Raw genomic sequence first — 12,500 nt, 5'->3', positions numbered from 1 at the left:
TACAACACAACGACAATCGCTCTCTTCTCAATCCACATAAAGAAATGAGTGACAACAATGGCTATTGGAACGTGGCTCAGCTGTCATTGAGCCCGTGTAGGATAGATTTGGCAGACAGATATTGATCTGACGAAAACAAAACAAAGAAATATGTTGATCGTCAAGTCATTTTCCCAGCGTACAGTAAGTACAACCATCTGTGCAGATATACATGCTTTTTTTTCTCTCTCTTTGAGAGAAAATATCACCAGTCTGAAAACTGATGAGCGAATGTGTGAACGTTGTGACGGTTCTACTTTATGGTTCCAATATTGTCTCTGTTCTTTGTGCTCCCATATTTAGTCCAACAAAGACCACCGGTCAACGTGTATGTGACATGTACCGGTCAACGTGTATGTGACATGTACCGGTCAACGTGTATGTGACATGTACCGGTCAACATGTATGTGACATGTACCGGTCAACGTGTCCCTTTACGTCTGATTGGCCCTGCTGGATTATTAGGTCTGCAAATGAAAGCGCTGAATCTGCAGCCAGGAGACAGAAAATGGCTCGCCTGAGACGCTCCCCCCTCCATTTTACACACGAACCAAGCGACAGACAGACAGACAGACTAGTGGTTAGAGCGTTAGGTCAGTAACCAGTAGGTAGCCTAGTGGTTAGAGCATTGGACTAGTAACCAGCAGGTAGTCTAGTGGTTAGAGCGTTGGACTAGTAACCAGCAGGTAGTCTAGTGGTTGGAGTGTTGGACTAGTAACCAGCAGGTAGTCTAGTGGTTAGAGCATTGGACTAGTAACCAGCAGGTAGTCTAGTGGTTAGAGCGTTGGACTAGTAACCAGCAGGTAGCCTAGTGGTTAGAGCGTTGGGTCAGTAACCAGCAGGAAGCCTAGTGGTTAGAGCAGTAACTGAAAGGTGGCTGGTTCAAATACCAGAGCCGACAAGGTGAAAGATATGTTGATGTGCCCTTGAGCAAGGCACTTAACATTAAAATTCTGCATGGGTGCTGTACTACTTTGGCTGATCCTGTAAACCACATGCCATATTTACATATTCATCTTGAATGCAGCATACACCCACACATACATCTAAATATTCTGCCACCCCCCCCCCCTAAAAGACTTTAGCACCACAGATATTATACTGCTTGAAAATATACATTGTCTCAACATGTCAAACTAAAATGAGTCCAGGCACCTGAGATGATTCACAGATCCTTTTTCATTCCCCTTTCACCATCTCTCTCTCTCTCTCTCTCTCTCTCTCTCTCTCTCTCTCTCTCTCTCTCTCTCTCTCTCTCTCTCTCTCTCTCTCTCTCTCTCTCTCTCTCTCTCTCTCTCTCTCTCTCTCTCTCTCTCTCTCTCTCTCTCTCTCTCTCTCTCTCTCTCTCTCTCTCTCTCTCCATCTCTCTCTCATGCTCTCTCTCTCGCTCTCTCTCTCCATCTCTCTCTCATGCTCTCTCTCTCTCTCCATCTCTCTCTCATAATCTCTCTCTCTCTCTCTCTGTCTCTCTCTCTCTCTCTCTGTCTCTCTCTCTCTCTCTCTCTGTCTCTCTCTCTCTCTCTCTCTCTCTCTCTCTCTCTGTCTCTCTCTCTCTCTCTCTCTCTCTGTCTCTCTCTCTCTCTCTCTCTCTCTCTCTCTCTCTCTCTCTCTCTCTCTCTCTCTCTCTCTCTCTCCATCTCTCTCTCATGCTCTCTCTCTCGCTCTCTCTCTCCATCTCTCTCTCATGCTCTCTCTCTCTCTCCATCTCTCTCTCATAATCTCTCTCTCTCTCTCTCTGTCTCTCTCTCTCTCTCTCTCTCTCTGTCTCTCTCTCTCTCTCTCTCTCTCTCTGTCTCTCTCTCTCTCTCTCTCTCTCTCTCTCTCTCTCTCTCTCTGTCTCTCTCTCTCTCTCTCTCTCTCTCTCTCTCTCTCTCTCAATAATCTCTCTCTCTCTCTCTCTCTCTCTCTCTCTCTCTCTCTCTCTCTCTCTCTCTCTCTCTCTCTCTCTCCATCTCTCTCTCGCTCTCTCTCTCTCTCTCTCTCTCTCTCTCTCTCTGTCTCTGTCTCTGTCTCTCTCTCTCTCTCTCTCTCTCTCTCTCTCTCTCTCTCTCTCTCTCTGTCTCTGTCTCTCTCTCTCTCTCTCTCTCTCTCTCTCTCTCTCTCTCTCTCTCTCTCTCTCTCTCTCTCTCTCTCTCTCTCTCTCTCTCTCTCTCTCTCTCTCTCTCTCTCTCTCTCTCTCTCTCTCTCTCTCTCTCTCTCTCTCTCTCTCTCTCTCTCTCTCTCTCTCTCTCCATCTCTCTCTCATGCTCTCTCTCTCTCTCTCTCTCTCTCTCTCTCTCTCTCTCTCTCTCTCTCTCTCTCTCTCTCTCTCTCTCTCTCTCTCTCTCTCTCTCTCTCTCTCCATCTCTCTCTCATGCTCTCTCTCTCGCTCTCTCTCTCCATCTCTCTCTCATCTCTCTCTCTCTCCATCTCTCTCTCTCGCTCTCTCTCTCTCTCGCTCTCTCTCTCTCTCTCTCTCTCTCTCTCTCTCTCTCTCTCTCTCTCTCTCTCTCTCTCTCTCTCTCTCGGTCTCTCACCTCTGTCTGGCCAGGATCATGGCATGGTGTTGGGACCCCCAGGACAGTCTCTGGAGCATCCCCAGAGTAGGGTTAGTAGGGCTGTCCCCATCCCCAGGGCTGGTGTCTCTGTATAGGGTGTCCCAGCCCCACCGAGCCCACTGCAGAGGAGACAGAGCCCCCCAGACCATGCCTGTCTCTCCTCTGCTTCTACCTCTGAACTGACTCTCTCTACTGATGCTCTCCTGTCGATTTCTCTACTATTCTCTAGACTGCCTCTCCTTTCTACCTCTGTTCTCTACCTCTCCTCTCTACCTCTCCTCTCTGCCTCTCCTCTCTACCTCTGTTCTCCACCTCTCCTCTCTGCCTCTCCTCTCTGCCTCTCCTCTCTGCCTCTCCCCTCTTCCTTTGGTTTCTCTACTCTACTCTTCTCTCCTGCTCTCCTATCCTTCTCTCAAGAGTTCTTCTTCCTTGTCTCTATCCCTCTTATATTGTGTCTCCTTCCCTTTCTTCTGCTCTTTTGTTGTTTCTTTATCCCCTCCTCTTCCCTTCTTCTCTTCTTCTCTTCTCCAGTTGTAAATTATCCTTCCTCCCTTCCTCTCTTCTCCAGTCCTCAATGATCGTTCTAACGGCTGAGTCTCACACTAACCTGCAGATATTCTGTCAGTCTCTCGTTCTCTCCTTCCCTCCCTGGTCCTCTCTCTCCATCTCTCTCATTGGTCCTCTCTCTCCATCTCCCTCCCTCCCTCTTTTTCTTTCCCTAACCACCCGGATGTGAACACGCTGGAACTGAAGATGCTGGCAGCTCTGTGTGCGGCTGTGTGAGAGACACGCATGCGCACACACACACACACACACACACACACACACACACACACACACACACACACACACACACACACACACACACACACACACACACACACACACACACACACACACACACACACACACACACACACACACACACACACACACACACACACACACACACACACACCACTCTCCTCGTAGGCTATTTTAGAGAATGGAGGAAACAGTCTGTCAAAGTGAAGCATGTTCCTTCTCTCTCTCTCTCTCTCTCTCTCTCTCTCTCTCTCTCTCTCTCTCTCTCTCTCTCTCTCTCTCTCTCTCTCTCTCTCTCTCTCTCTCTCTCTCTCTCTCTCTCTCTCTCTCTCTCTCTCTCTCTCTCTCTCTCTCTCTCTCTCTCTCTTCGTTCTCTCTCTCTCTCTCTCTCCCTCCCTCCCTCCCTCCCTTTTTCTGCACCGATTTTTAATCGACGGCTTGAAGATTTGCCGTTGTGCAGAGAACACATACACACACACAGTGACTCTAGTCTGCTTTGCTCTACAAACACACACACACACACAGTGATTCTGGTCTACTCGGCTCCACAAACACACACAGGCAAAGGGTCAATACAGGACACAAACTATCATGGATTTGCAAAGGAAAACCCAGCCGAGAGCCTACCAGTTAAATGCCTTCTAGGATCTCTTCAAGGCAAGCAACACTGAACCATATGTGAGAGCACCAGCTGGTCCGGACGACTGTCCATAGCTGATGCGAGTAAGACCTTTAAACAGGTTAATATTCACAAGGCCGCCGGGTCAGACGGATTACCAGTACGTGTATTCATGCGCTGACCAGCTAGCAATGATGTTTTCAAATGTAATACCTACATGTTTCAAGCAGACCACCATAGTCTCTGTCCCCAAGAACACCATGGTAATCTGTCTAAATGACTACCGACCTGTAACACTCACATCTGTAGCCATGAAATGTATTTGAAAGGCTGGTCATGGCTCATATCAACACCATTATCCCAGACACACTAGACCCACTCCAAGTCACATGCCCCAAAAGATCCACAGATGACAAAATCTCTATTACACTCCACACTGCCCTTTCCCACCTGGACAAAAGGAACATTTATGTGAGAATGTTATTCATTGACTACAGCTCAGCATTCAACAACACCATAGTGCCCTCAAAGCTCATCACTAAGCTAAGGACTCTGGGACTGAACACCTCCCTCTGCAACTGGATCCTGGACTTCCTGATGTGCCGCCCCCAGGTGGTGAAGGTAGGTAACATCACATCCGTCACGCTGACACTCAACGTGGAGGCTTCAAGTTCCTTGGTGTCCACATCTCAAAAGATCCTATCACATGGTCGAAACACACCATCACAGTCGTGAAGACGGCACAATTACGCTTCTTCCCCCTCACGAGGAAGAAAATATTTTGCAAGGGCCCTCCAGATCCTCAAAAAGTTCTACATCTGCACCATCGCGAGCATCCTGGCCGGTTGCATCACCGCCTGGTATGGCAACTACTCGGCATCCGACCACAAGGCGCTGCAGAGAGTAATGCTTACGGCCCAGTACATCACTGGGGCCAAACTCCCTGCCATCTAGGATCACTATACCAGGCGGTGTCAGGAGGCCCTAAAAATTGTCAAAGGCTCCAGCCACCACAGCGTAAGGACCGATGCCAGGGATGAGAAGCAGATACAGGGAGTCAAACGTTTAATCAGAAACAGAACAAGAAACGGGTTAACAAAGACAGACAACAATCAGGGAACAGAGCGGGGAACCAGACAGACATAGGGAAGGTAATGACAGAGGTGATTGAGTCCAGGTGAGTCCGATAATCGCTGACGCACGTGGTGAGGGAAGGCAGGTGTGCGTAATGATGATGGCAGGAGTGCGCAATGCTGGGGAGCCTGGCGCCCTCGAGCACCATGGGGGAAGAGCGGGAGCAGGCGTGATAGTACCCCGCGCTCTAGGGGTGCCACCCGGCGTCCCACCTGGGCGAGCCTGACGGGTCGTCCCAGGAATGGGACCTAGATGATCCGGCGGAGATGTGGGAGACCAATGACCCGGCAGAGGCGTAAAAACATTACGATCAAGCTGAAGGCCTGACGTGGGATGGACACCTCTGGGGAAACAAACCTCTAAAGCCAGCTAGAGCATGACAGACCAATGAGCTGGCTTAACCAACCCCAGTGAATTAACCAACCCCGGGTGGCTTAACCAACCCCGGTGGCTTAACCAACCCCAGTGAATTAACCAACCCCGGGTGGCTTAACCAACCCCGGTGGCTTAACCAACCCCGGTACTATCAGTGTCGGACCCAACGTCACCACTAACCGGAACGTGAGCACTACCCTATGCTTCGGCAGGGTAGCCTAGTGGTTAGGGTGTAGGGACGTCACCAGCCAAGTGGTTAGACGTAGGGGTGGCAGGTAGCCTAGTGGTTAGAGCGTAGGGGTGGCAGGTAGCCTAGTGGTTAGAGCGTAGGGGTGGCAGGTAGCCTAGTGGTTAGAGTGTAGAGGAGGTAGGGTAGCCTAGTGGTTAGAGTGTAGGGACGGCAGGTAGCCTAGTGGTTAGAGTGGAGGGACGGCAGGTAGCCTAGTGGTTAGAGTGTAGGGGTGGCAGGTAGCCTAGTGGTTAGAGTGTAGAGGAGGTAGGGTAGCCTAGTGGTTAGAGTGTAGGGACGGCAGGTAGCCTAGTGGTTAGAGTGGAGGGACGGCAGGTAGACTAGTGGTTAGAGTGTAGGGGTGGCAGGTAGCCTAGTGGTTAGAGTGGAGGGACGCCAGGTAGCCTAGTGGTTAGAGTGTAGGGGTGGCAGACTCTACCCACACACTCACTAGACTCTACCCACACACTCACTAGACTCTACCCACACACTCACTAGACTCTACCCACACACTCACTAGACTCTACCCACACACTCACTAGACTCTACCCACACACTCACTAGACTCTACCCACACACTCACTAGACTCTACCCACACACTCACTAGACTCTACCCACACACTCACTAGACTCTACCCACACACTGACTAGACTCTACCCACACACTCACTAGACTCTACCACACACTCACTAGACTCTACCACACACTCACTAGACTCTACCCACACACTCACATATACTAACTACACTGACACACACTACAAACGCTCACACGTACAAAACAAACACACACATGTGTATTGACGCCACACACACACACACACTCACTCACACATACACACTTCCACACTCTTTCACATATGCTGCTGCTACTCTGTTTATGATCTATCCTGATTGCCTAGTCACTTTACCCCTATATACAGTACATATTACCTCAACTACCTCGTACCACTGCACATTGACTCAGTACTGGTAACCCTAACACACACACACAGAGACACACACACACACACAGAGACACACACACACACACAGAGACACACACACACACACACACACACACACACACACACAGAGAGAGACACACACACACACACACACAGAGACACACACACACACACAGAGAGAGAGAGACACACACACAGACAGAGACACACACACAGAGACACACACACAGAGACACACACACACAGAGAGAGAGAGAGAGAGAGAGAGAGAGAGAGAGAGAGAGAGAGAGAGAGAGAGAGACACACACACACACAGAGAGAGAGAGAGACACACACACACACACACACACACAGAGAGACACACACACACAGAGACACACACACACGCACGCATGCAAGCACACACACACACCCATGCGCACACACAGAATAGCGGATAACCTGGAGGATTATGGGAGAACTGGGGGACACAGGAGGAGTCAGTCACCCCCACTGTAAACATGGAAGATTAGGGGGAGACACAGGGAGAGTCAGTCACCCCCACTGTGAACATGGAGGGAGATAAAATAAACACAAATATTGATCCATAACAACCAGGGAGGTCCATAACAACCAGGGAGGTCCATAACAACCAGGGAGGTCCATAACAAACGGAGAGGTTCATATCAACCAGGGAGGTCCATAACAAACAGAGAGGTCCATAACAACCAGGGAGGTCCATAACAACCAGGGAGGTCCATAACAAACAGAGAGGTTCATAACAACCAGGGAGGTCCATAACAACCAGGGAGGTCCATAACAACCAGGGAGGTCCATAACAACCAGAGAGGTCCATAACAACCAGAGAGGTCCATAACAACCAGGGAGATCCATAACAAACGGAGAGGTTCATAACAACCAGGGAGGTCCATAACAACCAGGGAGGTCCATAACAACTAGAGAGGTCCATAACAACCATAGAGATTCATAACAACCAGGGAGGTCCATAACAACCAGGGAGGTCCATAACAACCAGGGAGGTCCATAACAACCAGGGAGGTCCATAACAAACGGAGAGGTTCATAACAACCAGGGAGGTCCATAACAACCAGGGAGATCCATAACAACCAGAGAGGTCCATAACAACCAGGGAGATCCATAACAACCAGAGAGGTCCATAACAACCAGAGAGGTCCATAACAACCAGAGAGGTCCATAACAACCAGAGAGGTCCATAACAACCAGGGAGGTCCATAACAACCAGGGAGGTCCATAACAAACGGAGAGGTTCATAACAACCAGGGAGGTCCATAACAACCAGGGAGATCCATAACAACCAGTCTCTGTCTCTTAGCCAAACCACCGTGTGTGTGTGTACCCCTTTGTCTACACACACACACACACACACACACACACACACACACACACACACACACACACACACACACACACACACACACACACACACACACACACACACACACACACACACACACACACACACAGGAGAACATGAATCAGACAACAGCAGGGAGGAGAAGATAGGTTGGGGGAGGATAGCATGACCCCCTGTAAGTTCACCCTGCTGTCATTAGAGACATAAGTCAATGGCGGCGTAAAACCTTCCCTTCACCGCGGTCAATAACCTTAGAACCCCCGGGGCAGGTCACTGCACAGATGGACTTGAGGAGAGGTCAGGGCCACATCAGGTAACATAAATTACAGATGTGAAGCGAACGCAGATATGACAGAGAGATGAATAATCAATGAGGGGGGGGGGGGGGGCTGAATGGACTGGAGAAATATGACTACAAGATAAACACTGCTCACCTCTGCTGTACATGACCAACCAAAATAGTGTAATACTGCCCTACTTTTTCTCAGATTGGCGTTTATTGAGATGAATCTTGTCCCGAGGCAGAGCAGAGCCATTTTCACGAGATGGCTCGACTGCCAAGTCAATATTGTTTATTTATCGTAGACATTACTGAAAATTTAAAACTTTTTAAAGTTAGGGTTAGACATAATGTTAGCAGTGTGGTTAAAACGAGCTTTTATTACTTTGTTGCTGTGACAGCTAATGAGGATCCTGCTGCCTCCAGGTCATGAGTCATCCCAATAAACGCCAACCTGCTACTATTTCATTAAAATATGCCTTGACCTCCTTCCCTTCCCATCTACCAGATTATTTTATCCAAAGGCACTTACAGTCACGCATGCGTACAATTTTACTTATGGGTGGCTCTGGGAATTGAACCCACAACCCAGACGCAGCAAGCGCCACACTCTACAAACGGACGTACAGTGAACCATATGAACCCAGAGGTGACATGACAGATATATTAAGCAAGATGGTGGTATACTCTAATAGGGGCGGCAGGTAGCCTAGTGGTTAGAGTGTAGGGACGGCAGGTAGCCTAGTGGTTAGAGTGTAGGGACGGCAGGTAGCCTAGTGGTTAGAGTGTAGGGACGGCAGGTAGACTAGTGGTTAGAGTGTAGGGACGGCAGGTAGCCTAGTGGTTAGAGTGTAGGGACGGCAGGTAGCCTAGTGGTTAGAGTGTAGGGACGGCAGGTAGCCTAGTGGTTAGAGTGTAGGGGCGGCAGGTAGCCTAGTGGGTAGAGTGTAGGGACGGCAGGTAGCCTAGTGGTTAGAGTGTAGGGGCGGCAGGTAGCCTAGTGGTTAGAGTGTAGGGGCGGAAGGTAGCCTAGTGGTTAGAGTGGCCTAGGTAGCTTAGTGGCCCAGGAGGAAAGGCTCTGGAGCAACGAACCGCCTTTGCTGTCTCTGCCTGGTCAGTTCCCCAGGGCAGTGATTGGGGACACTGGCCTGTTTAGGGTGCCATCTTTCGGATGGGACGTTAAACGGGTGTCCTGACACTCTGAGGTCATTAAAGATCCCATGGCACTTATCGTAAGAGTAGGGGTGTTAACCCTGGTGTCCAGGCTAAATTCCCAATCTGGCCCTCAAACCATCACGGTCACCTAATAATCCCCAGTTTACAATTGGCTCATTCATCCCCCTCCTCTCCCCTGTAACTATTCCCCAGGTCGTTGCTGCAAATGAGAACGTGTTCTCAGTCAACTTACCTGGTAAAATAACGGATAAATAAATAAATCCCCTCTCTCCACTGGGATTCTCTGCCTCTAACCTATTACAGGGGCTGAGTCACTGGCTTACTGGTGCTCTTTCATGCCATCCCTAGGAGGGGTGCGTCACTTGAGTGGGTTGAGTCACTGACGTGATCTTCCTGTCTGGGTTAGCCCCCCCCTTGGGTTGTGCCGTGGCGGAGATCTTTGTGGGCTATACTCGGCCTTGTCTCAGGATGGTAAGTTGGTGGTTGAAGTTATCCTTCTAGTGGTGTGGGGGCTGTGCTTTGGCAAAGTGGGTGGGGTTATATCCTTCCTGTTTGTCCCTGTCCGGGGTTATTGTCGGATGGGGCCACAGTGTCTCCTAACACCTCCTGTCTCAGCCTCCAGTATTTGTGCTGCAGTAGTTTATGTGTCGGGGGGCTAGGGTCAGTTTGTTATATCTGGAGTACTTCTCCTATCTTATCCGGTGTCCTGTGTAAATTTAAGTTTGCTCTCTCTAATTCTCTTTCTCTCTTCCTTTCTCTCTCTCTCTCGGAGGACCTGAGGCATGATGACTCCTTGCTGTCCCCAGTCCACCTGGTCGTGCTGCGGCTCCAGTTTCAACTGTTCTGCGTGTGGCTATGGATTTCTGACCTGTTCACTGGACGTGCTACCTGTCCCAGACCTGCTGTTTTCAAGACAGCAGGAGTGGTAGAGATACTCTTAATGATCGGCTATGAAAGGCCAACTGACATTTACTCCTGATTTCAACTTGCTGCACCCTCTACAACTACTGTGATTATTATTATTTGACCATGCTGGTCATTTATGAACATTTGAACATCTTGGCCATGTTCTGTTATAATCTCCACCCGGCACAGCCAGAAGAGGACTGGCCACCCCACATAGCCTGGTTCCTCTCTAGGTTTCTTCCTAGGTTTTGGCCTTTCTAGGGAGTTTTTCCTAGCCACCGTGCTTCTACACCTGCATTGCTTGCTGTTTGGAGTTTTAGGCTGGGTTTCTGTACAGCACTTTGAGATATCAGCTGATGGACGAAGGGCTTTATAAATACATTTAATTTCATTTGATTTAGTTAAATAAAGTTTAAATAAAATAAATAAATAAAATAATCCCCATCGTGTGCGTCCCTGTCTGTCCAAGTAACATCGTCTATGGATCCTTCATTCCACTCATTCTGACTAAAAAACAAGAGCGCAAGCCTTACCAGAAAAGATGGAGAAAGGGGAGGAGACAGTGAAAGCTAATCATCATTATACCTTCCCTTTGCCACGGTTAAGTAACCTTCGTGCCCCCGGGGCAGGTCATTGCAGAGATGGACTTGAGGAGAGGTCAGGAACGGGACAAATCTCTGACAGGAGCAAAGAAAGTTTTTCTACTGGACAGTCTAATCTTCTTGGGATCCCTGACTCTCCCAGAGGGATCATCTGTAGAGACAATAAATGCACAGTTTTGCTACTGGACAGTCTAATCTTCTTGGGATCCCTGACTCTCCCAGAGGGATCATCTGTAGAGACAATAAGTGCACAGTTTTGCTACTGGACAGTCTAATCTTCTTGGGATCCCTGACTCTCCCAGAGGGATCATCTGTAGAGACAATAAGTGCACAGTTTTGCTACTGGACAGTCTAATCTTCTTGGGATCCCTGACTCTCCCAGAGGGATCATCTGTAGAGACAATAAGTGCACAGTTTTGCTACTGGACAGTCTAATCTTCTTGGGATCCCTGACTCTCCCAGAGGGATCATCTGTAGAGACAATAAGTGCACAGTTTTGCTACTGGACAGTCTAATCTTCTTGGGATCCCTGACTCTCCCAGAGGGATCATCTGTAGAGACAATAAGTGCACAGTTTTGCTACTGGACAGTCTAATCTTCTTGGGATCCCCGACTCTCCCAGAGGGATCATCTGTAGAGACAATAAGTGCACAGTTTTGCTACTGGACAGTCTAATCTTCTTGGGATCCCCGACTCTCCCAGAGGGATCATCTGTAGAGACAATAAGTGCACAGTTTTGCTACTGGACAGTCTAATCTTCTTGGGATCCCCGACTCTCCCAGAGGGATCATCTGTAGAGACAATAAGTGCACAGTTTTGCTACTGGACAGTCTAATCTTCTTGGGATCCCTGACTCTCCCAGAGGGATCATCTGTAGAGACAATAAGTGCACAGTTTTGCTACTGGACAGTCTAATCTTCTTGGGATCCCCGACTCTCCCAGAGGGATCATCTGTAGAGACAATAAGTGCACAGTTTTGCTACTGGACAGTCTAATCTTCTTGGGATCCCCGACTCTCCTCTCATCTGTAGAGACAATAAGTGCACAGTTTTGCTACTGGACAGTCTAATCTTCTTGGGATCCCCGACTCTCCCAGAGGGATCATCTGTAGAGACAGTAAGTGCACAGTTTTGCTACTGGACAGTCTAATCTTCTTGGGATCCCCGACTCTCCCAGAGGGATCATCTGTAGAGACAGTAAGTGCACAGTTTTGCTACTGGACAGTCTAATCTTCTTGGGATCCCCGACTCTCCCAGAGGGATCATCTGTAGAGACAATAAGTGCACAGTTTTGCTACTGGACAGTCTAATCTTCTTGGGATCCCCGACTCTCCTCTCATCTGTGGAACCTGATGCTCAATCACACGTTGACACTTATTGTCCCAGAGGCAGAACTGAACAATTTGCTCTTAGACAGGCCAGCTGCAAAGTCAAAATTGGCTATATTATAACAATTTCTGAAAACTAAAATGTGCTT

At 49.0% G+C, this 12,500-nt stretch overlaps 1 protein-coding gene across 8 annotated transcripts in view; it reads right to left on the bottom strand.

The window, feature by feature from the left end:
* Positions 1-12,500, bottom strand: part of tacc2 (transforming, acidic coiled-coil containing protein 2) — an 88,611-nt gene that overhangs the window by 59,850 nt on the left and 16,261 nt on the right. For 2 of the 8 annotated variants that reach the window (XM_046368448.1, XM_046368450.1), the window contains exon 1: positions 2,556-2,838. The exons of 1 other annotated variant lie outside the window; for it this stretch is intronic. In XM_046368448.1, the coding sequence (XP_046224404.1) occupies positions 2,556-2,725 (170 nt within the window). In that variant the 5' untranslated portion in view covers positions 2,726-2,838. Of the gene's footprint in view, positions 1-2,555; positions 2,840-12,500 lie in introns of those variants that run through there. 5 more of the 8 variants (XM_046368454.1, XM_046368451.1, XM_046368453.1 and 2 more) reach the window with 4 other exon arrangements.

The sequence above is a fragment of the Oncorhynchus gorbuscha genome, linkage group LG11 (genome assembly GCF_021184085.1).
Source record: "Oncorhynchus gorbuscha isolate QuinsamMale2020 ecotype Even-year linkage group LG11, OgorEven_v1.0, whole genome shotgun sequence".
In the NCBI taxonomy this organism is placed as follows: domain Eukaryota; kingdom Metazoa; phylum Chordata; class Actinopteri; order Salmoniformes; family Salmonidae; genus Oncorhynchus; species Oncorhynchus gorbuscha.
Note: the sequence above shows the minus strand (reverse complement) of the source record. Positions and strands in the feature narration are given on the sequence as shown.